This window comes from Portunus trituberculatus, chromosome 38 (genome assembly GCF_017591435.1).
Source record: "Portunus trituberculatus isolate SZX2019 chromosome 38, ASM1759143v1, whole genome shotgun sequence".
Classification (NCBI taxonomy): domain Eukaryota; kingdom Metazoa; phylum Arthropoda; class Malacostraca; order Decapoda; family Portunidae; genus Portunus; species Portunus trituberculatus.
In genome coordinates, this window is record NC_059292.1 from 30,724,043 (window position 1) to 30,751,542 (window position 27,500).

At 46.1% G+C, this 27,500-nt stretch overlaps 1 protein-coding gene across 2 annotated transcripts in view; it reads right to left on the reverse strand.

The window, feature by feature from the left end:
* LOC123514948 (homeobox protein caupolican-like) overlaps positions 1-27,500 on the reverse strand; it is a 118,884-nt gene that overhangs the window by 2,495 nt on the left and 88,889 nt on the right. Inside the window, exons 5-9 of one of the 2 annotated variants that reach the window (XM_045273220.1) lie at positions 8,750-8,934; positions 7,499-7,746; positions 6,843-7,175; positions 6,522-6,666; positions 1-1,214 (exon numbers count right to left, since the gene is read on the reverse strand). The exon at positions 1-1,214 is cut by the window's left edge and continues 2,495 nt beyond it. In XM_045273220.1, the coding sequence (XP_045129155.1) occupies positions 6,540-6,666; positions 6,843-7,175; positions 7,499-7,746; positions 8,750-8,934 (893 nt within the window). In that variant the 3' untranslated portion in view covers positions 1-1,214; positions 6,522-6,539. Of the gene's footprint in view, positions 1,215-6,521; positions 6,667-6,842; positions 7,176-7,498; positions 7,747-8,737; positions 8,935-27,500 lie in introns of both variants that reach the window. The other variant, XM_045273219.1, reaches the window with a different exon arrangement.

A 27,500-nucleotide genomic window follows, 5' to 3' on the forward strand; every position in this document is an offset into this window, starting at 1 on the left:
AATTGCACTCCAGGTTCAATTATACGTACTGAGTTTTCTGATGAAATGTATAACAATAGTGCAGCCGCATCTTTGAGCTACGTCAACATATATATCACAGATAATAATATTCAGTAAATATTACTCTTCGTCGGTACTCTAAAATGAATCGCAACCTAATACCTATAAATTTATAAAATTATTCGAGAACTTAAGAGCGTTGCTGCTGGTGTGCTTGTCTGCGTCTGTTGCCGGGCACGGCGGCATCACTGGGCCACGGCGACAGCAACGGAAATTTCATCAAAAAGGTAAAAGTAAAGTAACAGGTCAATTACAATCGCGTCAAATGTCATGGCACTCACTGTCTTCAGAAGCAACACTGATGGCACTGACCTCCGGGGCGCTTAGTCGGGGCAAGGACGCCCTTTGGTCACAGGTGCCCTCCAGGCCACGCTAATGTGTCACTACAGCGCGGTGCCAGGCCGTTAGCGTTCATCGCAAAAATATACACTGCACTGCGTTTGTTTCCAGGATTATTTTCCTTAGCCGTGGATACATTGTTGGTGGGGGCACAGAATTCGTTAAAACAACAGCAGGCTGAGGCTCCAATGCGCACCACTGGAGGGCGAGAAGCACAACTGTACGACATTTTGTTTTCGGGAGGGATAAAGATTGGCAGCGGTACACATGACCTGGACCAGACAAGCACAGGGCCAGGCAGTGATTGAGGGCCGTAGCGGGAGGCGTGATGAGTGATGGAATTCGTGGTGAAGGCGTATGCCCACGGCGGCCGCTACAGCAGTCGGTGCCGCCGCTGCTTATCGCCTCTTCTTGATGTAAGGTGCGGACCAGTGGCGGACGGCCGGTGCTTGATGCCCTGGTGGGAGGGGTGCCACTCTCCCCCTGCCCAGGACCCCTCTGTGCCCCACGGGACCCCTCGCGGCTGACCAACACGTCTCATTTGACTCACAAACGAGACGGTTCACCATGATGGATCTCCACCCGGCCACTCCTGCCACACCGTCACTCCCCCGCTCGCCCCTCCCGCTCATCCTTCTCTTGTTGCTGCTGCGCTTGACTTTGCCACTGCAGATCATTTGTCCGTTACAGTTGTTGGCGCTTTTTCTTGCCTCTTCTCCCCTCGCCTGTTACTGCTGTTGGAGACAATCGTAGGTCTCACCAAGCAGCAGGAGTGTGCTGTCCAGTGTGCCGCCCCAGGCACTAGCATCACCAGCCTGTCGGGAAGAACAGTACCAATCAGAACTCCATCCACATCATCGTGCACTAAACACACACACACACACACACACACACACACACACACACACACACACACACACACACACACACACACACACACACACACACACACACTAATAATAATAGTAATAGTTATTATTAATATTATTATTATTATTATTATTATTATTATTATTATTATTATTATTTTATTATCATTGATGTTGTTATCATTGTTATTATTATTATCATCGTTATCATTATTATCACTATTATTATCACTGTTGTTCATTTTTATTTTCATTATTATTATCATTATTGTTATTATTTTTTTTTTATTATTATTATTATCATCATCATATTTATTATTTTATTATTATTATTATTATTGTCATAATTTTTTTACTACTCAACAATATATTTCTCTGACTGCTAAGTATTGCAAACAATGGAGTAATGCATCTCCGCCAGTGTCGCCGGCTCCGTTGGTGTGAGGCGGGCATGGGCATGCACACGACAATTCAGATTTTGCTGGTTTGGCGGGCGATTCAAACAACGGCAAGCGTGGCCTTACTCCCAGCACAAAGCAGGCCGCAAGTCGAAACCAAGTAATAAGGTGATCACGAATGTGGGACCGGCTGCCGCCCCTGCACCATTTTAAAAGACAGACATTAACACCGACTTCCTGGAACGACAGCGGCCAGAAAGGGTCGCTGACCTTTCGACTCTGCTTTCATTTATTTGTTGGGAAACTGTTCAGTCCATCCTCCCTTTTTTTTCTTTCTCTCTTTCTCTCCGAACACAAAACGCATCTTCGTAAACCCGTTCCTGAATCTTCTTCAGTTTTCTGCTCACATTTTGTATTGTAAAATTTGATGCATTTGTTCCAGATATCAGCGAGTAGGTCAGCTTGATGAATAACTGATACATGCTAATAGGGAGATGTACATGCTAATAGAGAAGGCGTGTCTGGTTTTAATGTTTCCAGTGAAAGACAAAGTCGTGATGAATAGAGAGAGAGAGAGAGAGAGAGAGAGAGAGAGAGAGAGAGAGAGAGAGAGAGAGAGAGAGAGAGAGAGAGACTCCTCCTCCTCCTCCTCCTCCTCCTCCTCCTTCTTCTTCATCTCCTACTCGTCCTCTTCCTTCTTCCCCTCTCCTTCCCTCCCAACAGTCTTCATGAGGTCCAAGGGCGAGGGAGAGTTGTTGCGTCATTTGACTTGCCTCGGGCCAGGACCAGTCTTGCGTTGACTGTACGATGAGATGGGAATGCGGGGAGGAGGAGGAGGAGGAGGAGGTGGTGCCGTGTGGACTGGAAGTGGGTCGCGATTTGGATGTAGGGATGATTAGTTCAAATAGATGTGCTTTCTTCCGCATGTGTGTGTGTGTGGAGGAAGGGACACTTGTGACATGAGGTAAGATATTCACCTAGCGGAGTGTGTGTGTGTGTGTGTGTGTTTTCACTGTTTGATCTGCTGTAGTCTCTGACGAGACAGCCAGACGTTACTCTACGGAACGAGCTCATAGCTCATTGTTTCCGATCTTCGGATAGGCCTGAGACCAGGCACACACCACACACCGGGACAACAAGGTCACAACTCCTCGATTTACATCCCGTACCTACTCACTGCTAGGTGAACAGGGACTACACGTGAAAGGAGACACACCCAAATATCTCCACCCGGCCGGGGAATCGAACCCCGGTCCTCTGGCTTGTGAAGCCAGCGCTCTAACCATTGAGCTACCGGGCGTGTGTGTGTGTGGAGGAGGGAACACTTGTGACATGAGTTAAAATATTCACTTAGCGGAGTGTGAGTGTAACCAACGATGAGTTAAAAGTTCTGCCTGGATGAAGGGAGGAGAGATGAAGGAAAGGAGAGCACGTTTCTAGCACATCAGTGAGGCTGCACTAAGAGAGAGAGAGAGAGAGAGAGAGAATCAAGTAATGGAAGGCTTATGGTGTGTGTCAGGTAGGAGTGAGAGTTCGAAGGTGGAGTTGAAAAGACCAGGTGTTGTGTGTGTGTGTGTGTGTGTGTGTGTGTGTGTGTGTGTGTGTGTGTGGGTGGGTGGGTGGGTGGGTGTGTGTGTGTGTGTGTGGGTGTGTGTGTGGGTGTGTGGGTGGGTGCGGGGCATGCAGCACATACACCCCTCACAGACAAGCCTTCCAGGAATGAGTTAGGGAAACCTTGAACGTGGCAGTGTCTGTGGCTCGTACGGGTGACGGTGACCACGTGAGAGAGAGAGAGAGAGAGAGAGAGAGAGAGAGAGAGAGAGAGAGAGAGAGAATGGCTGGCGGCGGTATGTTTCTGTCACCGTGGATGATGGCCGGGTCTGGGTCGGGTCACTCCACTCCATAAAGTTTCACTCGCAGTGGACGACCGTAGCCAGAAAAGGGGCAGGCAGGCAGGCTGGGTGGGAAGGAAGCCACTCTCTCTCTCTCTCTCTCTCTCTCTCTCTCTCTCTCTCTCTCTCTCTCTCTCTCTCTCTCTCTCTCTCTCTCTCTCTCTCTCTCTCTCTCTGTATGTGTGTTTGTGTGTTATCGCAGGCCGTCTTTCATCTTATACTCTCCGTCTGCCACTCCAAAGTCTTCACACCTCCTACTTCAGCTGAGACTCAAATAGTTAATAATAATGGTCCTCAGCCAGGTGACCCGCCCCTTACCTGTCACCTCCGCATCCCCCATCTTCCCTTTCCTCTCTGCCTTCCTCCTTTACTTACTCTCATCCCTTTCTCTCTCGTCCTGCCTCTCTCTCTCTCTCTCTCTCTCTCTCTCTCTCTCTCTCTCTCTCTCTCTCTCTCTCTCTCTCTCTCTCTCTCTCTCTCTCTCTCTCTCTCTCTCTCTCTCTCTCTCTCTCTCTCTCTCTCTCTCCTGATTCATTGCTTAACATCCAATTTTCCTCCACATTGCTTCTCCTTCATCAATTGTTATTGTTATTGTTGTTGTTGTGGTTGTTGTTATTGTTTTGTTGTTTTTAGATTTCTTCTCTTCGCAAAGCATTACAGTGAAATCGCAGCCACTATCATATGTAAGAAGAGAGAGAGAGAGAGAGAGAGAGAGAGAGAGAGAGAGAGAGAGAGAGAGAACTACTGTTTTTTTTCTAGATCTTATAAATATTTTTAAATGCCAAGCATTAGAGTCACTATTTGTAAATAATTTCGCCTAATGAATCTCTACCACAGCTCTAGACGCTAAAAACAATTACGTGCTGTTCATAGTGTGGAGTATGCAGTTGGCGTTTCCTCAAGTAACGTTCTATTCTCATAACCACCGCTCGAAGCCGCTGTCACACTCTGCCTCCCGTCCGAACATTTCTGAACACGAACGATAAAGATGGCATGACTGATAATTCATTTCTTCAATCAAAGTGGCCGTATGACTCTCGACGTGTGTTTATTTTTCAAAGTGAGCTCCCTGTTAGAGCCTGGTGTGGCGGCGGCGGCGGCGACGGTGGAGACGCAGCTTTCTGAACCTAAATTCATTCGCATTCATTTTGGGTGACGCTCATGGCTTCATCCTCCAATTAAAAGGAAATGACAGGGAGGAGGAAGTTACATTTCAAGACTCAGTGGCTTCGGGAAATGTCTATTGCACCGCTAGAGAAAAATATCCTGATGACTTTATTTGAGTGATTTTAGGCACATTATGTGCTTCCTACAAATATACATGTAAATTAGATAAATAACATAAATCCATGATTATATTACAATGATATTTATAGTATTATGATGACGCAGTTATTCCTTCGGCTGGCCTGTCGGACATCACACGACCCAGATGGCGGGAGCAAGTCAAGGGCCCGAGGCACATCTCTGCCGTGTATGACGTCATCGTGTTGTGGTCTCCCCTCCGCTGAGGCGAATTTGATTGCGGCGCGGCTGACCGCTCCTTGACTTGGGCGAGCACACGGCTGAATTAATCGGCGGGAGCTGAGAATTTAATGGGGGTGTCCCTTAGCCTTTCATTGTCTCCAGGGGGGGTAATGAGAGTGTTGTTTGTGTTTACTCCTGAGCCGCGGCCGCGCACCGAGGAACGTGACGAAGCTCCCTGACTGACAAACGGTGGCCGGAAGCACCGCCAGTCATGGGTAGATGTGTCCTCTCTACGATCATTTCAATGACAACAGATCCATGAAGGTTGTGTAACTGTGTGTGTGTGTGTGTGTGTGTGTGTGTGTGTGTGTGTGTTATAGACTTGTAAAATTACGTTTAAGAATTGCGACAAATAAACATAACAACGTAATGGTAGGTGAGGTCAAAATAGATTCATGGTCCTCACGAGTTTTCGAGGCGGCATTTGTACCATCCTTGTCACCCCGCCGCCGCCACCAGGCTCCCCCACCTGAACCCCCCCCAACCAATCCTCCCCGGGGCGGCAGCGTCGGGTCGTTCATCAGTGCCTCCTCTCTTAACGTTCATCCAGACGCAGTTCGGCGTTAAGTGTTTCGCCGCTTAATATAAATGTCACAATTAATCGTTATCAGGCGACGCTAATTAATTGTGGCAGGCTCCAAACAGAGGCGCCTTATGCATAATTCACTAACAGACAACCCTCCGTCCATACAGAGAAGTGAACCGAATATCTAATTTCTTTTAATTAAACTCCAGAAAAACTTTTTCTCGTCTTGCAATCTTTATTAATTCCCAAAACTTTATACGAACTAATCATCTGTGTAGCAGGTATATGGCGTCTTGTTTTCAGCGATGTTGAAGTTTTAAAACAATTAGAGCGAAGAAAAATGCGAAAAATCTCCCTGAAATTGGCAAGTGAGGGTCTGGTTATCAGCCTATCTGGACGCCGATCACCACCCAAACCCCGGGACGAGTGACCGGCATCTGAGAGCCGCGCGTCCCCTTCCTTGCACTCCGACCTCAGCCCCGGCACTGCCATCGCTCCCTAGTCACAATTTCCTAATATACTGTGCTGATTTGATTTCTTCAATCGCCACTAGTCAGAAATATCGCAGATTTACTTTACATGTAAAGGCGGTGTGTGTCGAGAAGAGAAAAAACAGCGAGTTGTGGCATGAGGCAAACGAACAGTTGTGGAGCGACTCTGCCAGCGAGATCAGCCTGGCTCGGGAGGTGTCGCTGCCACGCCCGCCCGTCCCACCGACATGGCGCAACACTCGACTTGTGCGTATTCTTTCCTGTGCTGGTCGGGTATAGTAAGTCTGTAGGTAATTCGGGAGGTAATCGTTGCCGGCACTTTATACTACGTTATTAATGGCAATTAGGGCAACCCTCCTACTGAGGAGCCGCCACCGGGGATGAATGCAGATGGCGGCCGTAGACATGTCCTCACCTACCTGCTGATTACACTGGCTTCACGACACGTAGGGTCCTGCTGTGACGGGGCCCCCTTGTACCTGCTGCGCCTGCTGGCACGGCATCTGCTGTTGAGTCGCCATTTGCGGCGTTTGTTGAGGTACCTGCTGGCCTCCCTGCTGGGTACTGGAATGAGAACCAAAGGTTAGGACACCGAGCGAAGCGGCGTGCCCAGGCCTTCACACATCTGAGTCACAGATGTGTGCGCTTCTTGTGGCACCAAAGATTAACATTTCAAGTAAATTTCACAAATATCCAGATTAATATTTTCCTAGGAGAGTGAAAATACAGTTAGTACTAACTTCTTGTAGACGGGCGTGAAGGCGGTGTTGGAGAGCGAGGTTGCTGTATTGGTGCCATGGGTGGCGGCGTGGGAGACATTGCCCTGATATCTCTGGTGGAGGGCCGCCTCAGCTCCTACAGAGGCGCCGCCGCCTACCCCTTGAGCTGACAGAGGCGCTGTGGAGCCGCGAGAGCAGGAGGAAAGGCCGCCCATATTGCTGCCGTAGCTGCCGGAGGAGGATCCACCTAGGAAGCTGCTTGATCCCAGTAGCCCTGCACCCTGCCCCTGCTGGCCCTGTTGGCCCTTCACGTTGGGCGGTGTCTGTGGGGGCGTGTCGGTGCCCACTCCGTCACTGAGACAATGACATGACATATTGCAAGTTTGAGTGACAACTGGTGAAACATTGACACAACACTGCTCACCAACTCTGTACTGGCAACGATCAATATTGCCAGAGAACACCAGGTAACGCCAATAAGTTATAAATGTATTCAATAAAATACAGAATACTTCTAAAAATGAAAATTATATACGAAATGGACCAGTTGCGGAGAGAGAAAAAAATAGATTTACCTTGATTAGTAAGTAGAAATGAGGCAATGATATGACAAAAGTGGATTATGTAATGTTAACTATATTGAGCAAAATCAATAAAAGTTATTCGACGCAACACACCTGTATCCGCCCATGTACTGTGAGGGGTTGACGCCAGACATGAGGTGGTTGAATCGTGTGCTGTGCGGATACTGCTGCTGGGCTGGAGGGATGGTAGGCGGCAGGGGGAAGGTTGTGCCTCCCGCCAGCCAGCCACTGCCAGGCGGGCCGCCGACTCCTCCGGTGGGTGGAGGAGTCTTGCATGCTGCTGTATCTGCCAGCGACCAGATCTTGGGTTTTGCAGACGGTAGAGACACGGCGCAGTCACTCTGGAGGGTAGACATTGATCTTATTCTAAAAAGTGTCGAGTAAATACGTTTCTATATAGATCATGCAGATTGTTTTATACGGGTCATGCAAATAACTACATATAGGTCAGCTGTCAGTACTTTCTCCCGCACATCGTCATCAGGTGCGTGAGGCATGCAGTTAGCTGTTATTGTTGTTTTGTAGCTGGTATTGGAGAAATGTGAAAACATGCAATTTGATGATATTATAAAAAAAAAATGCATCTGCCTTTCAAGTCTCAGCTCTCATGCCATCCTTTCTATTCACCTTGTGAATGGCATGTCCAAGTCATCATCCATTGTGAAACATAATCATACGCAATAGTCAATGAACGGCTTATATGTATTGCTTTATGGAGACTGCTTGCATAACTGTGAGAGTGTTAAAAGGCTGAAGTAGTCGTGGTGAATGCTTTCATAAAAAAAAAAAAAAGCGTTCATGTATATTGCCGTTTTGTTAAAAAAAGAAAAAAGTTGAATCAAAGAAAATATTAAATTAATTTCTTTTTCACACAAAGTTAAACATAAAATATTTCGTTTAGGTTCATCTGGTGTAGGATCCTAATTCTTCTTGATTACTCTCACGAAGCAAGAAAGTATTCATGTCAAAAAAGCGTGCTGCCACAAAGCGTTCAAACAAAATATGAGCACAAAAGGTGAATTCTTGCACCCTCTGTCCCTACACAACACTCACAATACGAAACCAAGCAACACAACCACCGCAATAATACAAACACAGCAACACAGCAGCACAACCTCCCCGCCAACAACACAAATACAGCAACACAATCCCGCATTAACACAGACACAGCAACACAACCCCTGCAACAACACAAACACAGTAACACAACCCTCATAACAATACAAACACATAAACACAAGCCCTCAACAACACAAATTAAGCAACACAAGCCCCGCAACATCATAGACACAGTACTGGGGATGCATAGAAGAAATGTGTTGATATACGCACCATGAGGCTCACCTTCTCTCCCTTGGGCACAGTGAAGGGGTTGCCCGAGTGAATGCCCGGGTTGGGAGAGAGAGGAGGATGGAGAGTCGGAGCGGGAGAGATGGCAGCAGTCACCGCTTTACTGTTAGCCACAACGCCGCCTTCACACGACTTCAGCTCTGTCTGGCCTTCGCCTTCCTCCACTTTGGTCTCCGTCACTGAATTGGTAGAGAAAAGAAAAGAAAAAAACGTATTGATATTAGTCATTTGGTAGGGTAGAGCAGGTAAATTTTAGTAAGAAGCTTGCAGTTAAGTCACACACACACACACACACACACACACACACACACACACACACACACACACACACACACACACACACACACACACACACACACACACACACACACACACACACACACACACACACACACACACACACACACACACACACACACACACACACACACACACACACACACACACACACACACACACACACACACACACACACACACACACACACACACACTCTCTCTCTCTCTCTCTCTCTCTCTCTCTCTCTCTCTCTCTCTCTCTCTCTCTCTCTCTCTCTCTCTCTCTCTCTCTCTCTCTTTACAGGAAAATCTATTAATAATCCACTATTTATATGAAACAACTTTAAATATAAACCACTTTTACCACCATCTTTTTTTATCTTAAATTATTGAAAGAAGAGCGGGGCAAGGCACACAACGTTAGTCATCAGTCTCATTGCTCTCACCGATAAATCTTCAGTTGTCAAGCATAGTGAACAAATTTGAAGGATAATTTTTCAAAAGGATGGAGTGATTGATCGATTATGGCTTCGCCCAAGGAAAGGAGACATATGACGCATCTCCAGAAAAACAAAAGAGCAACGCCCTAAGTATATCAAATACATAGTGGAGATGTCTTTATCTTTGTGGATATTGATAAACCTGGCTTTGAACGAGGCGATGACTGTGTGTACTCGTGCACAGACGCAGCGGACACCATGCAGGAGTGTCGACCATAAGTGTTGTTTATCTGCTATGCTCTTTCTGTTCCGCTCGGCATGTGTGTGTCGTCATTACCAGGTCACCTGTCTCCGCCACTCACTTTTGTGCTTTATGACGGTCTAGTCCTGCGATATATTCGTGGAGGTCATTGGTCAACGCAAAAGCAACGCAACGGAATCAACGCGATCTCATTTTTCGCTACTGCCTTATCAAGTAGAACTCTTAAATACGTATATTACATGTGCAGCAATCCATGCATTGTAGCTGAACAAGTACTACAATAAAGTGCAGTAACATCATTGTTATTATTTATTGTTCTGACTTAACATAGTTTTAAAGTGAAATTCTTATTTATTGTGTTTACCGTATTACTGTTACACCATGTCAGACAAACTCATTGTTTTCCATCACGATCACACGCCAGGATACATAAAATTAATATATTAACCAACGAACCAATATAATTTTGTCGTTAGAATCTTTGATATATAACGCTGGAACTTTCATTGCTTTCCATTACGGCTAAACAAGAATACATAGAATGAATATATTAACCAACGCGCTAATAAAAATGTTGCAGCTCAGGTGTTTGATATATGACATTAAAACTTTCATTATACATCAAGCCGCGACTCACCAATGACCAGCTTCCGCGTGGTGCTTGACTCCCGGCCAGCACAACATTGAAAAGCCATCGAGTGGTCCTGATAATTCATGCATGTCTCATATTTATCGCCACATGCATTGTTGATGTCCTTAGCATGTTATTGTGTTCTCGTGAAATATTAAGAACTCGACAAAATATTTCAGCAGCATACCTTGCCAAGTAAACTATTTAGCTGTCAAGTGTTCAGTATGTACGAATGTTCCCTCCTGAATCATTCTTCGTCTACCTTGCTGTTCACGTATAAGCTTTTCCACTTATCAGGATTTTTCACTTGGTTATTTTCCGACAATACCAAAATGTAACGAACATATCTGGATGAAATGAAAAGAATGACGCCGTCAGTTTACAGTTGCAGGTCGCTTCCTCCTCACTGATTCTTCATCTAACTGTTCACGTATCTGTTTTTCCTCTTATGTTCAGCTTTCTCTACTTATCCACTTTATAGAAATACGTAACTGTAACAGGAACTTCAAAAAACAACATAGAAATAATGCCAACATAGAAAACAACGCCCTCGGATAACAAGAGGAAGCCATGTGTCGGGAAGAACAACTCGGGTCACCTCAGGTTATTCTTGAGACAGATCAGAGTGTCGGCACAAGATTTCCTGGGTAACGTGAGACTCACAAAGATGGCCTCTGTTGGATTGAATTCCACCACAGTAATACTGTCCGGCAGAGGAAGCATGATAGACGGCATCCATTCGGTTAGCCACGAAATAGCTGATGGACATGAACAAAATTTTTTCCACTCCCGCCTCCCTTTCCACTTTCTATCTATTTTTCTTTCTCGGACTAAGGAGGTGGCAAGGGAGAGAGGGTGTGGATGAAAAGATCTGAAAAGCTTCTCGACCCTGGACCCGTTAGGTGAGCTGGCCAGAGGATGACACGCGCCTGTGGCAGTGGTGTTAGAGGTGTTTTTCTAAGATGTTTGTCGTAGGAGCCGACGAGCCGCTGCTTCACTCAGATGAGATGCTCCAGAAGATACCACAGTGCTGAGAGAAGGTCGGTGCTCCTACTAACAAATGATCGGTATACTTACATGTTATTAGAAGCCATGTGTGTGTGTGTGTGTGTGTGTGTGTGTGTGTGTGTGTGTGAAATTTAATATTGAAAGAGAAGAGAAATTCCTTTTATAATAAAGAAAAACTCCTAAGCAACTCTTTTTTTCTTCTTTGTCTCTCGTGAACTCCACGACAACTAACGTGATCAGGAAAAAGCATGATGATATATAAAAAGAAAAATAAGAAAAAATAAAAAGCTACAATATGAAAGTGGATGGTAGAAAAGAGAGAGAGAGAGAGAGAGAGAGAGAGAGAGAGAGAGAGAGAGAGACAGATACAGATAGAGATAGACAGACAGACAGACAGACAGACAGACAGATGACAACAGTATCACGAAGGAATAAGAAGTAGAAAGGTAAATATAAGAGGGAAGAGGATGAGGAAGACGGTGATGATGACTGGCAACAACACACACACACACACACACACACACACACACACACACACACACACACACACACACACACACACACACACACACACACACACACACACACACACACACACACACACACACACCAATGCAAGACCCATTGACGAATGAACTTAATCTGTTCACCAAATTGTTCCTTAGTGCCACTCCTCCTCCTCCTCCTCCTCCGCCTCTGTTACTGTTTGTCTTCCTTTGTATTCCTTTGTATTCCTCCTCCTCCTCCTCCTCCTCCTCCTCCTCCTCCTCCTCCTCCTCCTCCTCCTCCTCCTCCTCCTCCTCCTCCATCACCACCACCACCACCACCATCACCACCACCACCACCACCACCACCACCACCACCACCACCACCACTCCTCTGTATCTTTTTTGTTTAAACCTCTGTACTTACTCCTTTGTTACACTCTTACATCTCTCCTTCGCCTCTCACACCGCCAACACACACTTGTTTTTTGAAGCCCCTTACTCTCCTCGTCTTTCCCTTCCTCTTGATCCTCCTCCTCCCCCTCCTCCTCCTCCTCCTACATCACATACAGTTTGCTAAATACCTGTGACTATTTTACTGCTATGTCGTGTACCTCATCGTCTCTCTATATGTCTCTTCCTCTCCCTCAGCTGCTCTTACCCTGTGGCACTGCTCCTCTCCTCTTCTCTCCTCTCCGGTGAAGGTGATAAAATAACATGGCTTTGGGTTCACTTATCTCCAGAAAACGACTTGGAGTGACGGGTTTACGGCTGACTTTCTCACCTTGATCATGTTTTTGCTGCCACGGGACAGGTCACCGAGGTGCTGATTCGCCGCCCCTCACACGCCGCCTCCTCCTCGCCTCGTTGGCAGACCTCATAGAATGTTCTTTATATGCTTCCCCTCAGTTCTTCTTTCGAGATACCCACTCAGATTAATGTATATAAAAAAAGAGAAAAAAATAGGATACGTTGACATCGAGGTAGGTACGAGAGTCACATCGTGTGGGTCCATAATGGAATGCAGCATCAGTCGTTCATTGACAGATGACCTCCATGCAAACCGGTTCGTCGCAGCTGTGCATAATGACTAAATTTATCTCCACCATCATTCCTTAAGAAAACATTTTGCTATTACTTAGAAGTTGAAGTACACAAGTTTTACACATTTATTGCAAAAGTAGCCTCGTTTCCTGTGCGAGTTTTTTTTCTTTTCTTTTTATAATCGAGGAAAGTTTTTGTCCCACCTCCCCCATGGCGACAATGCGGGGCTTGTTGGCTAACGAAGTGAACTTGATGACGTGTCTAAGTACCGCAGTGCATGGTTATCCTAGCTACGGGGATTATCTGGCAGCGGTCCCTTTCTCTGGATGCCGTGATATTTATTTAACCCTGATCCATGAGTGAAGTCGTGGCAGCGGCGGAACAGAATACCAGATCTGTGGAGGCCGCGCACCTGCCTAGCGACCTCTTAATTTTCCTGTTTACCTGGTATGACGCAGCTCAGGAAGGTGGTGGGAAGATCTCACCTCTCTATCTCCTTTCTTCTATCGTTCCCTTTTCTCATGCTGCTTGATGCTTTGGGTCAGCCAGTGAGATATTAATATTGTTATCTATTTTTTTTCTTCATTTCACAATATGTATTCTTTAAGTAGTAGTATTATACCGTGGTCTTCTGAGGCAGCATGAACCGGGAGAAGCGTGGACCATGCATGGAGAGCAATGAATGACTTGTTTAGAGAGGCAGAGTGCTTCCCCTTCTCGGTCTGGCCACGACACCACTGTTAGCGAACTTACTCGGCAGCATATCAGCCACGAGGATCTTAAGTGACGTTGTCGTGCTTCTCGCCATTAATCGCGTTGCAAACGAGGCTCATTTAGCACCCAGCGGGGAGCGACACGTCACGACGCTGACTCTGCTTATTTATTTACTTGATATTTTTCTCCTTATTCTCTTGACTCATTTCAGGCTTGTAAGTCAATTGAGCTCAAGAGCCAGCAATTCATTTTACGTCCAAGGTCTTGAAAAATAGGATCACGTGTTTGACTAAGTATCGCTGTGTCTCCTTCCTTCCCCTCCCCCCCTCTCTCTCTCTCTCTCTCTCTCTCTCTCTCTCTCTCTCTCTCTCTCTCTCTCTCTCTCTCTCTCTCTCTCTCTCTCTCTCTCTCTCTCTCTCTCTCTCTCTCTCTCTCTCTCTCTCTCTCTCTCTCTCTCTCTCTCTCTCTCTCTCTCTCTCTCTCTCTCTCTCTCTCTCTCTCTCTCTCTCTCTCTCTCTCTCTCTCCTTACCTACATACCTTCCTCATTCGGTGTTGGAATTACATGCATGCGCGATAAATTTAAGTGTGATAAATATGTCAATCGTTGCTATGAGCTAGATTTTTCTTGTTTCTCCTTCTCTTCCTCCTGGTCCTCCTCCTTCTCCTCCTGTTCCTCCTCCTCCTCCTCCTCTTCTTCTTCTTCCTGCTTTTCCTTTTAATGGTCAGAAATCTATTGGTAGCCTTTTGTGCACCTGTCCCTCCCTGGCTATATACTACCGCTCCTCTCAGTTTAACATTAAAGTATCAGGCAGGACTCCCTCGTCTTTCCTAACATTAAACCCTCCACTTGCATCACGCTCACCATTTGTTTATCAGCGAACCACCATATGGGCACGTCTTATGCGTCTCAGATTTTATATATTTGTTCTTTTTGCTTTCAGTACAAGTAGTAGGAATAGTCTCGGCTCACTGGGCCATTGGTGTCCCCACGAGGGAAGAAAGCATTGGCAGAACTGGCACCTCAGAAGTTTTGGCATTGGTTTTAGCTAGTTAATGGGATGACAGTGGGTCCGTACATCATTAATACAGGTAATCCAGCAAGCCAATTAGTTGCCTCAGTTACAGGGAAACCAAGTGGTGAAAAATGAAGAGTCGTCTCCACGCATACTGCATGTATTGATTGACGTGCTGATTTGTGTATGTACGAGTATGTACTTATTGGTGTCCTACATATTTACGATGATTTTATCCAAGTTGATATTTAGATTTACATGCAAATAATTATAGTACACCAGTCTTATTGATACGCCACTAAATATTTGCAATGTAAAATGACTTCTATGAAGTAAGGAATGAACGTGAATAAGTAATTCATGATTTATATTAATAATCAACAGCCATTTGATGTTGTATATACATCATGACAACCCCATTCCATTTTATGAGTCCGCACGCAAAAAAAAAAAAAGAACTGCTCACTAAATAATTAATTAAGGATACTTTGCCCTGAGTGTAATTTAAATTGCAGCAATAAATTCTGTTTATTGTGAGCTGCGTGTTCATATAAATAAACTGATGTCGATATAACATTTTTGTTTGCTAGTCATTAGATAAAAGTTGATTAGAGAGGAATAATTTCATGTCAATTCCCTTTCGTAAAATGTTATCAGCTGTTTATCAGGTCGAGAGACAACACGTTACCAGCACAACACATTCCCAACATATTGATAAAATGCACATGTAAACATACTCATTAGCTTTGCATTGAAAAAATATATATATATAGTGTACGAGTATATGATGAGGAAGAAATTTGTCTAATTTTTCATGATCCCAAAAAAAGAGACCCATGTCAGTCCGTGCACCGTTGACGACTGAGATGGCACGGAGTCAATACTGTTCCGCTCACGTGAAGACTGAGACGTTCACAGTTTGTCGCTCGTTTCTAGACACGTTGTCTGTGTTTATGTAGATTTTTATGGAATGTGGACTCAGCACACTCCGTCTTGTATGCCAGGAAAGTTGTCATTTTTATTCATTTTTTATTGTTATTCTGTCGCATATTAGGCGCTCGCATAAACACACACACACACACACACACACACACACACACACACACACACACACACACACACACACACACACACACACACACACACACACACACACACACACACACACACACACACACACCATCATTGTCTTCTTTACGATTTTTAAGGATGAAGTGATCGAGATACATTCTGACACCAAGATAAACAACAACAGTAATGATGATGAGAGGTTAAGTAGAAGACTGATAAGAATAGTATTCATTATTTTAATGAGAATATATGATTGTATAGCCAAAAGGGTACCTCTTCCTCACCACTCCTTCGCTGCAGACCTGAAATCACCGGGAATGTTACCCTGCTCACCATGATTTTCTATTATTTTTATCAAAATAATCACTCCAGTCCAATGTAAAGATACATAATCTGACTTACCTAACTGTCTGTTTAACTCTGACAACGATGAATATCCAATTCGTCATTGCATTAATGCAATTAATTCCATCAAAATCCAAGACACGCATCAGAGGACAATCAGGTCATTAAACGGTAAATTTGGGAACATTAACTTTGCAGAGTCATCACGAGACGCGCCGTAGACGGACTTGGATCAGATAATTTACAACTAATATGATACCTCTTCCCGGCCTCGCCCCGCCCAGCACGGCGGTGGCGGCGGTGCCTTACTGCTGTATCTCTTCACTCATCAGTCACTAAGTTCTCAAGTCTCTTTTTGGCACCTCTTCTCCCGCCCTCTCAGCCTTGAAGAACGAATTCGTGGTGGAAAAAAAGCTTAATAAGGGAGTGTATCAGCGAGGGCGTGTCCGCCTAATGGGATGTGCAAGTCCCACGGTTGAGATGAGCTAATTATCATTGAGCAGGTTCGTGTGAGGTGTTACTTCAGACGCCCAGATGCAATTAGGGATTAGTTAGAGGAGTAGCAAGTCAAGTTAGGTGATTATAGATGTGTCCTGCCCCGCCCAGCCTAGTTATGGCCCGCCTCCATCAGTAAGGTGAGATTATTTTCCTGAGTCTGGGAAATAATTAGAAAATATCAAATAAAATGTGATTTAACTATTACGCGCACCTGGTCGCCTTGAGGTTATAGGTGAAGGCTGGGTGGCGCTAGAAAGCGTCCAGTAGGATGAGATTTTTGTTATGAAACATGCTTGATACTTTTTGTTTCATATTTTATGATATTTTCTTATTATTTTCTTATTTCACGATATTGTTTCCAAATAAATTGTTGATATCATCAGGTGGGGGGGAGGCACTTACACACACACACACACACACACACACACACACACACACACACACACACACACACACACACACACACACACACACACACACACATTTCTAATCTCCGCTCCTATCGCTCCCTCGTGTTTTCAGAGCTGCTACGTTTCTTTCCTATCAGCGAAGTTAGGTTGGTTGTGGGTGCTCGCTGGGGGAGGAGGGAATGAGGCGGGCCCTGTTTGGTGGGGGGAGGTGAAGGGAGGTGGCGCCAAGGGAGCGGCGGACTCCCTGCGGCGTCGTTTGTTGAGCCGATTTAGGTGTCTGATCCTTGTAGGCACTCACGGGAAGATCAACTAATCGACAAGTGCCGCGGGGTGTCGCACTTTGTCTCTCGCGGGGCAATAAAATGTCTCCTCGAAAGCTTTGGAAATCTTCAGAATCCCTGGTTAACACTCAACACCAAAAGAGACATTCCACAGCTGCCCTGTGTCGTGTGCTTCACGTGGCTGGGAGGCCAAGGCGCTTCGGGAACACACAATCAGAGGCATCTCTGAAAATAGCACCAGTGGACCTGTATGAGTATAGCGGGGAGTGTGAGAGTAAACTTTTTGACATGACCTGCGACACTCGTACGTGTGTGTGTGTGTGTGTCTGTCTGTGTGTGTGTGTGTGTGTGTGTGTGTGTGTGTGTGTGTGTGTGTGTGTGTGTGTGTGTGTGTGTGTGTGTGTGTGTGTGTGTGTGTGTGTGTGTGTGTGTGTGTGTGTGTGTGTGTGTGTGTGTGTGTGTGTGTGTGTGATGCGCAATTTACGTATTTACTTATTTATATATGCAAGTCTTGTTCTAAGCAGGCGAATGAGCGTCACTTTTTATAGATCCCTTGAAACTGGTCAACCACTAACAGAACAAGGCAGTGAGTGGCTTATCCTTCACGGCCTTGTGTGCACGCAATGCTAAAAAAGTAGCGTGCGTGTTAATTAAGCGACCACAGCTGCTGTCCAAAACCCAGAAAATTACTAAGGTGATAAACGGACACGAAAACTCGACGTATCGCTGCCTTCTACTCCTGTGTCTCGACTCACCGCGGCAGCCGAGGAACCCCTGCCCGCCCGTCCGCCCACCAGCCCACCAGTCCCTTCCTCTTTCCCCCTTTATCACCTTCCCCGTGGGCGCCAGTCACGACGCCCCGCCGCTGCGTGACCCAACGTAACCCTCTGTCAGAATCTGAAATGTGGCGTTCATTCAAGGAGTATTTGTGGCTCAAAGAAAACAGCACACACACACACACACACACACACACACACACACACACACACACACACACACACACACACACACACACACACACACACACACACACACACACACACACACACTGTTGGCCCGGGAATGTGTGCAAGTAAGGGGTTTACCTACATTTGTGAGTTTCTAAGCTAGCTCAACACACCTAAGTCGCCTCCAAACTACCGGGTGACGGATCCCTGCCAGACGAGACGAGTGCAGACGTCAAGACCTGCTGCAAGCCACCTCCTGAAGGCCGAGACTAACGCGTGAACGACCTCGTAAAGAACTCCTATATCCGGCCAAGCGCGTACAAGCACCCACCCACCCACCCACATACACACACAGACACACACACACACACACACACACACACACACACACACACACACACACACAGCATCAGAAAGAGTAATAACCAGAGGGGAAGGAAAACATAAGCAGAGTGAAAGTATATTATAGAGAAATAGAAAGCGGTGCCTGAGTGAGCAGATATGAAGGAAAAGGAAGGAAAAGTAAATAAATAAATGAGAGAGAGAGAGAGAGAGAGAGAGAGAGAGAGAGAGAGAGAGAGAGAGAGAGAGATCCAGTTTTGGTTCGTGGAAACAGGTTTATTTGTGGTACGATGAGTGATGGATTGTTGTGACCCTGTTGTACCTTGGCAGTGGCTCGTGTGATTGGTTGTGCTTACGCCTTTCTATTTGGGTATTCACTGCACTTCTTGTTTTCCCTCTCTCTTTTTCTCATTTTTACTTGCAGGAGTCAAAAATAGCAGCCCGTGGAAACATAAAGATAGATACATATGTGAAATTACTCATAAGAATTAATATCACTTGTTATTATGTTCCTGCTGCTGCTGATTCGATTTCATTTTAGTTGTATTATTATTATTATTATTAGTAGTAGTAGTAGTAGTAGTAGCAGTAGTAGTAGTAGTAGTAGTAGTAGTAGTAGTAGTAGTAATGTTACTAGATTTTTCCATGTTCATATTTATCGTCACTTCATCGTTCTCTCCTTCCTGTCTTCTTTTTTTCCACATCTCTTCCACAGTTACAGTGCAATAATAAAACTCTCTCTCTCTCTCTCTCTCTCTCTCTCTCTCTCTCTCTCTCTCTCTCTCTCTCTCTCTCTCTCTCTCTCTCTCTCTCTCTCTCTCTCTCTCTCTCTCTCTCTCTCTCTCTCTCTCTCTCTCTCTCTCTCTCTCTCTCTCTCTCTCTCTCTCTCTCTCTCTCTCTCTCTCTCTCTCTCTCTCTCTCTCTCTCTCTCTCTCTCTCTCTCTCTCTCTCTCTCTCTCTCTCTCTCTCTCTCTCTCTCTCTCTCTCTCTCTCTCTCTCTCTCTCTCTCTCTCTCTCTCTCTCTCTCTCTCTCTCTCTCTCTCTCTCTCTCTCTCTCTCTCTCTCTCTCTCTCTCTCTCTCTCTCTCTCTCTCTCTCTCTCTCTCTCTCTCTCTCTCTCTCTCTCTCTCTCTCTCTCTCTCTCTCTCTCTTTTTTTTTTTTTTTATTTAAACATAATTTATACAGAAGAACATGTACCCAAAGGCGCACTGTCGTGTGCTACCTATTCTAAGGGTACTACAATCTATTTCTCTACAATATTTACAAGACTTAAAAATAGAAAATATACAAGATGGTCAGCATGTAAATGGAGCACTGTTCTTTTCACTTCACTAGCACTATTCACGCACTGCACTACACTGAGTGTCACGTCACAAAGAGTGTCAGAGGAGTTGGCAGTGTCTGTCTCCACTTATGTGCCATCAGTTTGACACTGTGTGTGTTCATCTCCTGGACGTGAGGCACCGCGGCCGTGAACAAGTTCCACATCCTGGAGACGCGTCCTGCGAAGGTGCGTTGATGCTGACACCCGTGGGATCGCGGCACCTCTACGGCGTCACCACCATTGAGCACCGTTCTCGTGCTCCGTGCGGTGACTCTCAGAGGATGACGCAGCCCTGCCAGATGTGGCACTCTTTGCACCTGTGCCTTATGGAACACTACGATTGCCGCCACATCTCTGCGGTGTTCCAGTGAATCAAGGGGACGCTCAGGCTCTGGGTGAGGTGGTATTGCAGCATCTACTAGCCGTATGGCGCGGCGTTGGATGCTGTCCAGTCTCCTTCTGTGTGTGGCGGCACAGGACATCCAGGAGAGAGCTGCGTACTCAAGGTGGGGCCGCACCTGTGCCTTGTACAGCAGCAGTCTCCCCTTCCTGTCGAGGAAACTGGCGATCCTTCTGAGAGCGGAGATCCTGTGAGAGGCTTTCTTGGCAATGGATTTGACATGGCTGTCTCTCTCTCTCTCTCTCTCTCTCTCTCTCTCTCTCTCTCTCTCTCTCTCTCTCTCTCTCTCTCTCTCTCTCTCTCTCTCTCTCTCTCTCTCTCTCTCTCTCTCTCTCTCTCTCTGAAGCCCATCCCTCGTTCATCACGTCTGTTTACACATCTTTCCCAACAATAACATTTATGTAACACCTCTTCCCCACTTGTCCTCTTCCCATCCCTTCCCCTCCTTAACTGCTCTTCCTCGTCCTCCTCCTCCTCCTCCTCCTCCTCCTCCTCCTCCTCCTCCTCCTCCTCCTCCTCCTCCTCCTCCTCCTCCTCCTACTCCATCTCCCCCTCCTCCTCCTCCTCCTCCTCCTCCTCCTCCTCCTCCTCCTCCTCCTCCTCCTCCTCCTCCTCTTCCCCCTTTAAGCACCGGAGGCAGAAGCGGGTCCTCCGTCAGGGTAATGTATGGTGGCAGGCGGAGTAATAAATCGCAGTGTTTACGTTGGACGTCGGGGGTGGGTTGGGACTCCAGAAGGGACGGTGCGGGAGAGCCGTTCATCATACACCGGGGAGGGCTGGACGGAGGGAGAGGGAGAGAGAAGAGAGGAGAGCGGTAGGAAGAGAAAGGGGTAGAGTGCTAGAAGTGAGAGAAGAGGAGAGGAGAGGAAAGAGATCGAGTCTGTGGGAGATACGAGGCTGTTAGGCGGGAGGAAATGAATGGTCGGGAAAGACAAAAGATGGATCAGCTCAGGAGACACAGGGAGGGAGAGACGATGGAGGAAAAGGTCAACACTGGGAGAGATGGAAGATTGTGTGTTGGCTTTTGGGGGACGAAGGAAAGCAAGTATAAAGGAAGGAAGGAAGGAATCACTGAGGAGATGAGAGATAAGTGTAGTTTTTTCATCGTGTCATCATATCAAAAGTAGGAAAAATGTACTGAATGGAAAAGAAGAAAAGAAGAAGAAATGAGATGGAGGAATAGGTAAACTAGAAGGGAAAGAACTCTTGAAGAAGGGGAGGAGAGGCAGGGTGATGAACAGGCCGGGGTCGAGGTGATAGCGAGAGCAAACACACCTCATTGAAAACTTTGTCCTCCTCTACATTAATTAGTGGCCCCGCTTCCCCTCGCCTTCCTTCCCGCCTCATTCACTCATTTAAAAGCCACCGGGAAAGACGCGTCAAAATTTATCCGTACATCCTTTTCTCAAGACTTGCTAAAGGTTTGTTATTGCATGGTTTGCTTTCATCCACCTTTAGTTTAAAGACAATAGGCATGTTGCTCTCATTCTGGTGTACTGTAGGGGGTGTAGGCCGCTGTGGTGTATCGGCGAGTTTATCTCCCTGTTTCGTTTCTTTATCATATACTATAAGAAGGTTGTTGTTCATCTCTTTGTCACTGGTGAATCAGTCACTGCGTAACATCATACTGATGACTATTTGGGACAACATACAATGTTGAAAAAAAGTTATTCGCAATATCAGTGAGGGAGGGTGCCAGGTAATCATTTCCTCGGCCGCTAAAATTATGCATTCAGGTGACAGAATGTTTCCCAGCACGAATTCTATGCACGAGGTAACACAGGCAGCCAGCTGCAGTATTGTTGTTGTGTTGGAGTTCGTGTTTTGATCTTGCTAAATTACTTGTTCTCATCGGAGAGTTCGTAATACACAGCTGGCTCGCGTGCAGCAGAGATATAGGCAGCGGAGCGGCGCCAGACCTGCGCCGCGGGGCTCCTTCACACCTTGCTGTCGTCTCTTCTCCAGCAAGCATTTTAATTTTGAACAATATTCATCAAAATTTTAATTATTCTTTTATGAATGCACGACATATCAATGCAATGAATTTCAGATTTAGTCAAGACCATAAGAAAAATCCAAAGGCCTCATAATGTTAAACCTGTCTGCATTAACGAAGCAAAACAAACACTTTCGAGGCGTGTAACTTTCCGCGTGCCTCACTACTTATCGCTTCCATGGTTCGTTCTTTCCGTCTCTTCATGTCTGTCTCGGCTCGTCACCTCTGACTGGGCCTCTCTCTGCCTTTCACCAGCCTGCTACCAGTCACCGCCTAAGTGGTACGTACTGCTCACAATCCCAGCGTCCCCGGAGCGGCGGGTGTGTGGCTGCGCGGGTCACAGGGTCGTGGCGCTGGTAATGTTATGGGAGACCAGCAAAATAACCGTGCCCGCTCTTCCTAGAAGCCTCGGGTCCTCCACTCTCACTCTCTGCTGTCACTCTTACTGTTATGCCGCCGCCGCTGTCTGTCCACTCCCTTCACTCTCACTCTCACGTCACACGCTATATTCCTTGTACGTACGAGTCTCTCTCTCTCTCTCTCTCTCTCTCTCTCTCTCTCTCTCTCTCTCTCTCTCTCTCTCTCTCACTATTCACAGTTCTCTTATTTTAGCGACAGATTTGTATATATTTATTCTATTATCGTTATTATGTTCATTATATAGATTTCAAAAAGTTACAAATATTTCTTTTTTTTCTTGCGTTTCACTTTGTTTTTACTTAAATCTTGCTCTTCGGTCACCTGTTGACATTTCAGACCTTTTTCCTCTTTCTCCTTCTCTTTGTTTCTTTACAATGTGTGTGTGTGTGTGTGTGTGTGTGTGTGTGTGTGTGTGTGTGTGTGTGTGTGTGTGTGTGTGTGTGTGTGTGTGTGTGTGTGTGTGTGTGTACAAGAATGCTTTTTATATTTTGGTTCTTTTATTTCTTTATTTGTTTTTCTACACTTCCAACTCCTATTCATTCCAAGGTCATACTGTTTTCGCTGTTTTCTTTTCCATTTATTTGAGTTTTATAATAAGATTCTCTCTCTCTCTCTCTCTCTCTCTCTCTCTCTCTCTCTCTCTCTCTCTCTCTCTCTCTCTCTCTCTCTCTCTCTCTCTCTCTCTCTCTCTCTCTCTCTCTCTCTCTCTCTCTCTCTCTCCATCTCTCTCTCTCTCTCTCTCTCTCTCTCTCTCTCTCTCTCTCTCTCTCTCTCTCTCTCTCTCTCTCTCTCTCTCTCTCTCTCTCTCTCTCTCTCTCTCTCTCTGGCGGCTACAGGCGACATGACTGAGGTGCACAGGTGAATCAGACATTATCACTCCACATCTTGCCCGACCTCGACTTGGTAAAAACACCCACAGTCCGTAAAAACTCCTCCACCACCGCCGCAACCACCACCACCACCACCTCCACCCCTTGTCATTTACTTACACGAGCACCTCCATCTATACCACCTGTCACTATCTGTCACCTTGCTTCCCACGTCTATCAAACACTATGTCTGGTCAATCCTTCTTCTTCTTCTTCATCTTCCATCTATTTACCTGTAGACTTCCTTATCACTCACCTCTATGACACCTGTACGTACTACCTCCTTTTATTCCTCGTCTACTACCTACTTCTTTCCCACTAACACGTCACTTGCACTCAACTATCTCTTGCCCACTCATTCACTTCATCCTCGTTTCTAGCTTTTCCTTGATGTGTCCTCCTCTTCCTCCTCCTCCTCCTCCTCCTCCTCCTCCTCCTCCTCCTCCTCCTCCTCCTTCTCCTGATACCTTACCATCACCACCTTCACCTTTCTGACGTTCTCTTCACCTTCACCTTTCTGATATGTCACCTTGATCATGATTAGCGCATCCTGTGTTTCCTCTGATTTTGTTGTCTCGGGGAAGGAGAATAACAAGAAATCCTTTAACTTCTTATTCGTTTTTTTTCCGTTTGTGCATGCATATCATGGATTTAAGAGAGAGAGAGAGAGAGAGAGAGAGAGAGAGAGAGAGAGAGAGAGAGAGAGAGAGAGAAATATAGGTGAGGGAAGGGATTCTCAAGGTCTTGCCTCCGTTGCCTTTACATGAGTCGTGTTCGCTTGCTCCCATCACACACACACACACACACACACACACACACACACACACACACACACACACACACACACACACACACACACACACACACACACACACACACACACACACACACACACACACACACACACACACACTCTAATTAAGAACCCCTGGCTTGTCTCCCTTCCTCCCTGGTGTGATGTTAAAAGCCTTTATCCAGTGGTCTATTGGGTATAATGAGCGGCTTATCTGAGGTTTTACGTCCTTGGTTTAACGAGGTTTAATGGATGTTTTATCTGGAGGTTCACGATTGGGATTTAATTGACCTTGTTACCGGGAGCAGGTGTCTCGAGGGGTTCAGGTGAGACACAGGTGAGTCAAGGTGTAGCTTTAAGACGTGTTCGTGGTATCAGTAAATTATTGTACAGTAGTAGTGCAATTTTAATGTTCTCGTTTTATATGACATATCTTGTTGCTCAGTGTATATGTAAGATTGTTCATTGCGGTACATTCACTCATTTTCACACCCACTCCTAACCGTGTGTCCAGTGCTCTGTTGTGCTGGGTGCTATTGTTTTCTTGCTTAAGCTTTAGTGAGGTATTGTAGTGGCTCTTTTTTTTTGTTTGTGGGCATAAAAAGTATCAAGAAAAATTGAAGACAGCCCTTTGTGTAAATTTTAAGGCATATTTGTGTTGAATTATATGATTTTATTTTCTTAACGTAAGAACGAAGTAAAATATAGAAAATTGCAAGGCATCGCTTCAGCTCTAAATCTGAAATGAATGTGTGTGTGTGTGTGTGTGTGTGTGTGTGTGTGTGTGTGTGTGTGTGTGTGTGTGTGTGTGTGTGCGCATTGTCTTTCTTAAATATTTCTGAGGAGAGAGTTCGTAGCTGTGATAATATTTTCACAGAGTTCCGTGATCCATAAAAGGTTGAGAACCACTGTCGTAGAACATCATGGCGACTCCTTTTTGTCTTGGCCAGGAGGACAGGAACGTCTCCCGGGCTCGTGCCGCCACGGTGGGCCATCCACTAAACAGAGTGACAGAACAAAGACGCCACCTCGTCCTTGGCCCTCCGTGCCGCCCCTCCCCGTCGTCGCAGCGGTGTGCGGGTATGCTGTTGTTTACTGAGGGCTGAATTTTAAAGTATAATGAATTGGTTTCGGTTTTTTAAACTCCAAATGACTTCAGTTGTCAGGCTTTTTTTTGCCAAGAGAAACAAGATCAAGATGGCAAGAGTGGCATCAACATATAAATGATCATTAAAGCCCAGACTGACATAAACGCAAGTCAATGATCTGGTTTCTTGATATTCATCTCATTTCTGTGGTGGCACAAAGTATAGCATCCCGTCGCCTACCGCCCGCCGCTTCCTCGCCACCCTCACCCACGGCTTGGCCCACCAAGGATCTCAGGACTCTATTTACTTTTCGATTAATGTTCCAAGTTTAGCTTTATGGCACTGTGCGTGGAATGAATGAAAACCTGAGCCAGCGAGGCGAGCTAGCGAGCGCGAGGAGGGAGGGAAGCACACGAAGATATATAGCAAGGCTACGAATGAACGGAAACGCGGCGGTCACAGGTCCGGCGTCCGACTCACTCCCCTGTGATATGATGCGTTTTTTATACGGGAAGGGTTGACAAATTAAAAGCCTTTCTTTGTTACCTGTCGAGCCTCCGCTGACAGGACTGCATCTTGATGATAATGATGATGATTATGATGATGTTCATGGTGATGAGGGAACGACAGACGAACCGTCCCACCCGAGGAGACGAGACGGTACAGTCACTGACTCCCAACACCGGTTTTTCAGCTTCCCGTCCACATTTTCTTCTTTGTTTTGTTCTTTTCTTTGACGTATTCTTTTATTTACGTACGTGTCTCTCGTCTTTCTCGTCTGCTGAGCAAGGCACGCGACCAATTTTTCCATGCCGTAACCCCGATTCTCTCCGCCTGTTTCCGACGCTGCAGGGACGTCTACCTCTCCGTCTACCTTAGCAGCATCCTCGCAGGCAGCGGGAAGCCACACCTCCAAGAGCACTTCATAATCCATCACATTTTAATTTACGACTGTGGTTTAGAACGGACGCACGCACACACGCATGCACACTGGCGTACGCACACACGCACACGCACACACGCACACGCACACACGCAAACACGCAAACATACAAACACAGACGTACACACACACACACACACACACACACACACACACACACACACACACACACACACACACACACACACATAGTGTAGATATGGAGACGGGGCCACACGAGCATAAAGCCCAGGCCCTGTAAAACTACAACTAGGTAAATACAACTAGGTAAATACACACACACACATGGCGCGCGTGTGGTATTCATACACACAATCACGCACGCACGTACGTACATTATTTACTCTGCCGATAAAACTGTTTAGAGGAAACCCTTGACGGTGTCTCATAAAGAAAGTCGAAATTACAAATGCCGCCCCATTTTCAACCTAAACTGGAACAGCCTGACTAACCAGCATAATTGGCAGTTAGTGAGAAGGTTAAAGTCTCAGACCGATTCTCCCACTTCATCAGCGGCCCATCGAAACCTGATGTGGAGTCTGCTTTGGAGCCTAGCGACGGAGGAGCACAAGGGCGAGCTCGGCGTACCTTGGGTGCGTGGGTTACGGTCGCAGCACCCACGGTAGCCAGACCAAGACAGGAGTATGGGGCATTAATGGCATCTCGACGCTGATTATCCTAAACTGGGATTTTTTTTACCCATACCACCTCTTAGGTGCTTAATTTGTAGTGCGGTAATTACGCGTCTCTTTTGGGGGACAGTATAAAGGGAGGAGAGTTAGGGAGGCGAGGGTGGCGGGAGCCATCGCCAGTGGCAGGATGCGGGAAGAGCTTCACTCGTTGCTCACTTCCTCACTCATATTTCTTCTTTAGCAGAACTTGAGGATTTTACACATGTCTGACACCACATAGTGTGATCAATGTGCTGTATATAAAAGTCTTTTTTTCTCTCCCTTATGTGTCCAGTGGCCGAGAACGTGTGGCATTTCTCTAGTTCATGTCTTCATGATGATGTATTATCTACATCACGACCACTCGTAAGTTTGCTGCTAATTGCTTCGTATCCGGAGTCTGATCAAAACCACGACTGCCGAACCACGAGGGTCGCGGCCGGCCAGGATGAGGAGCAATTGTTGTTTTTA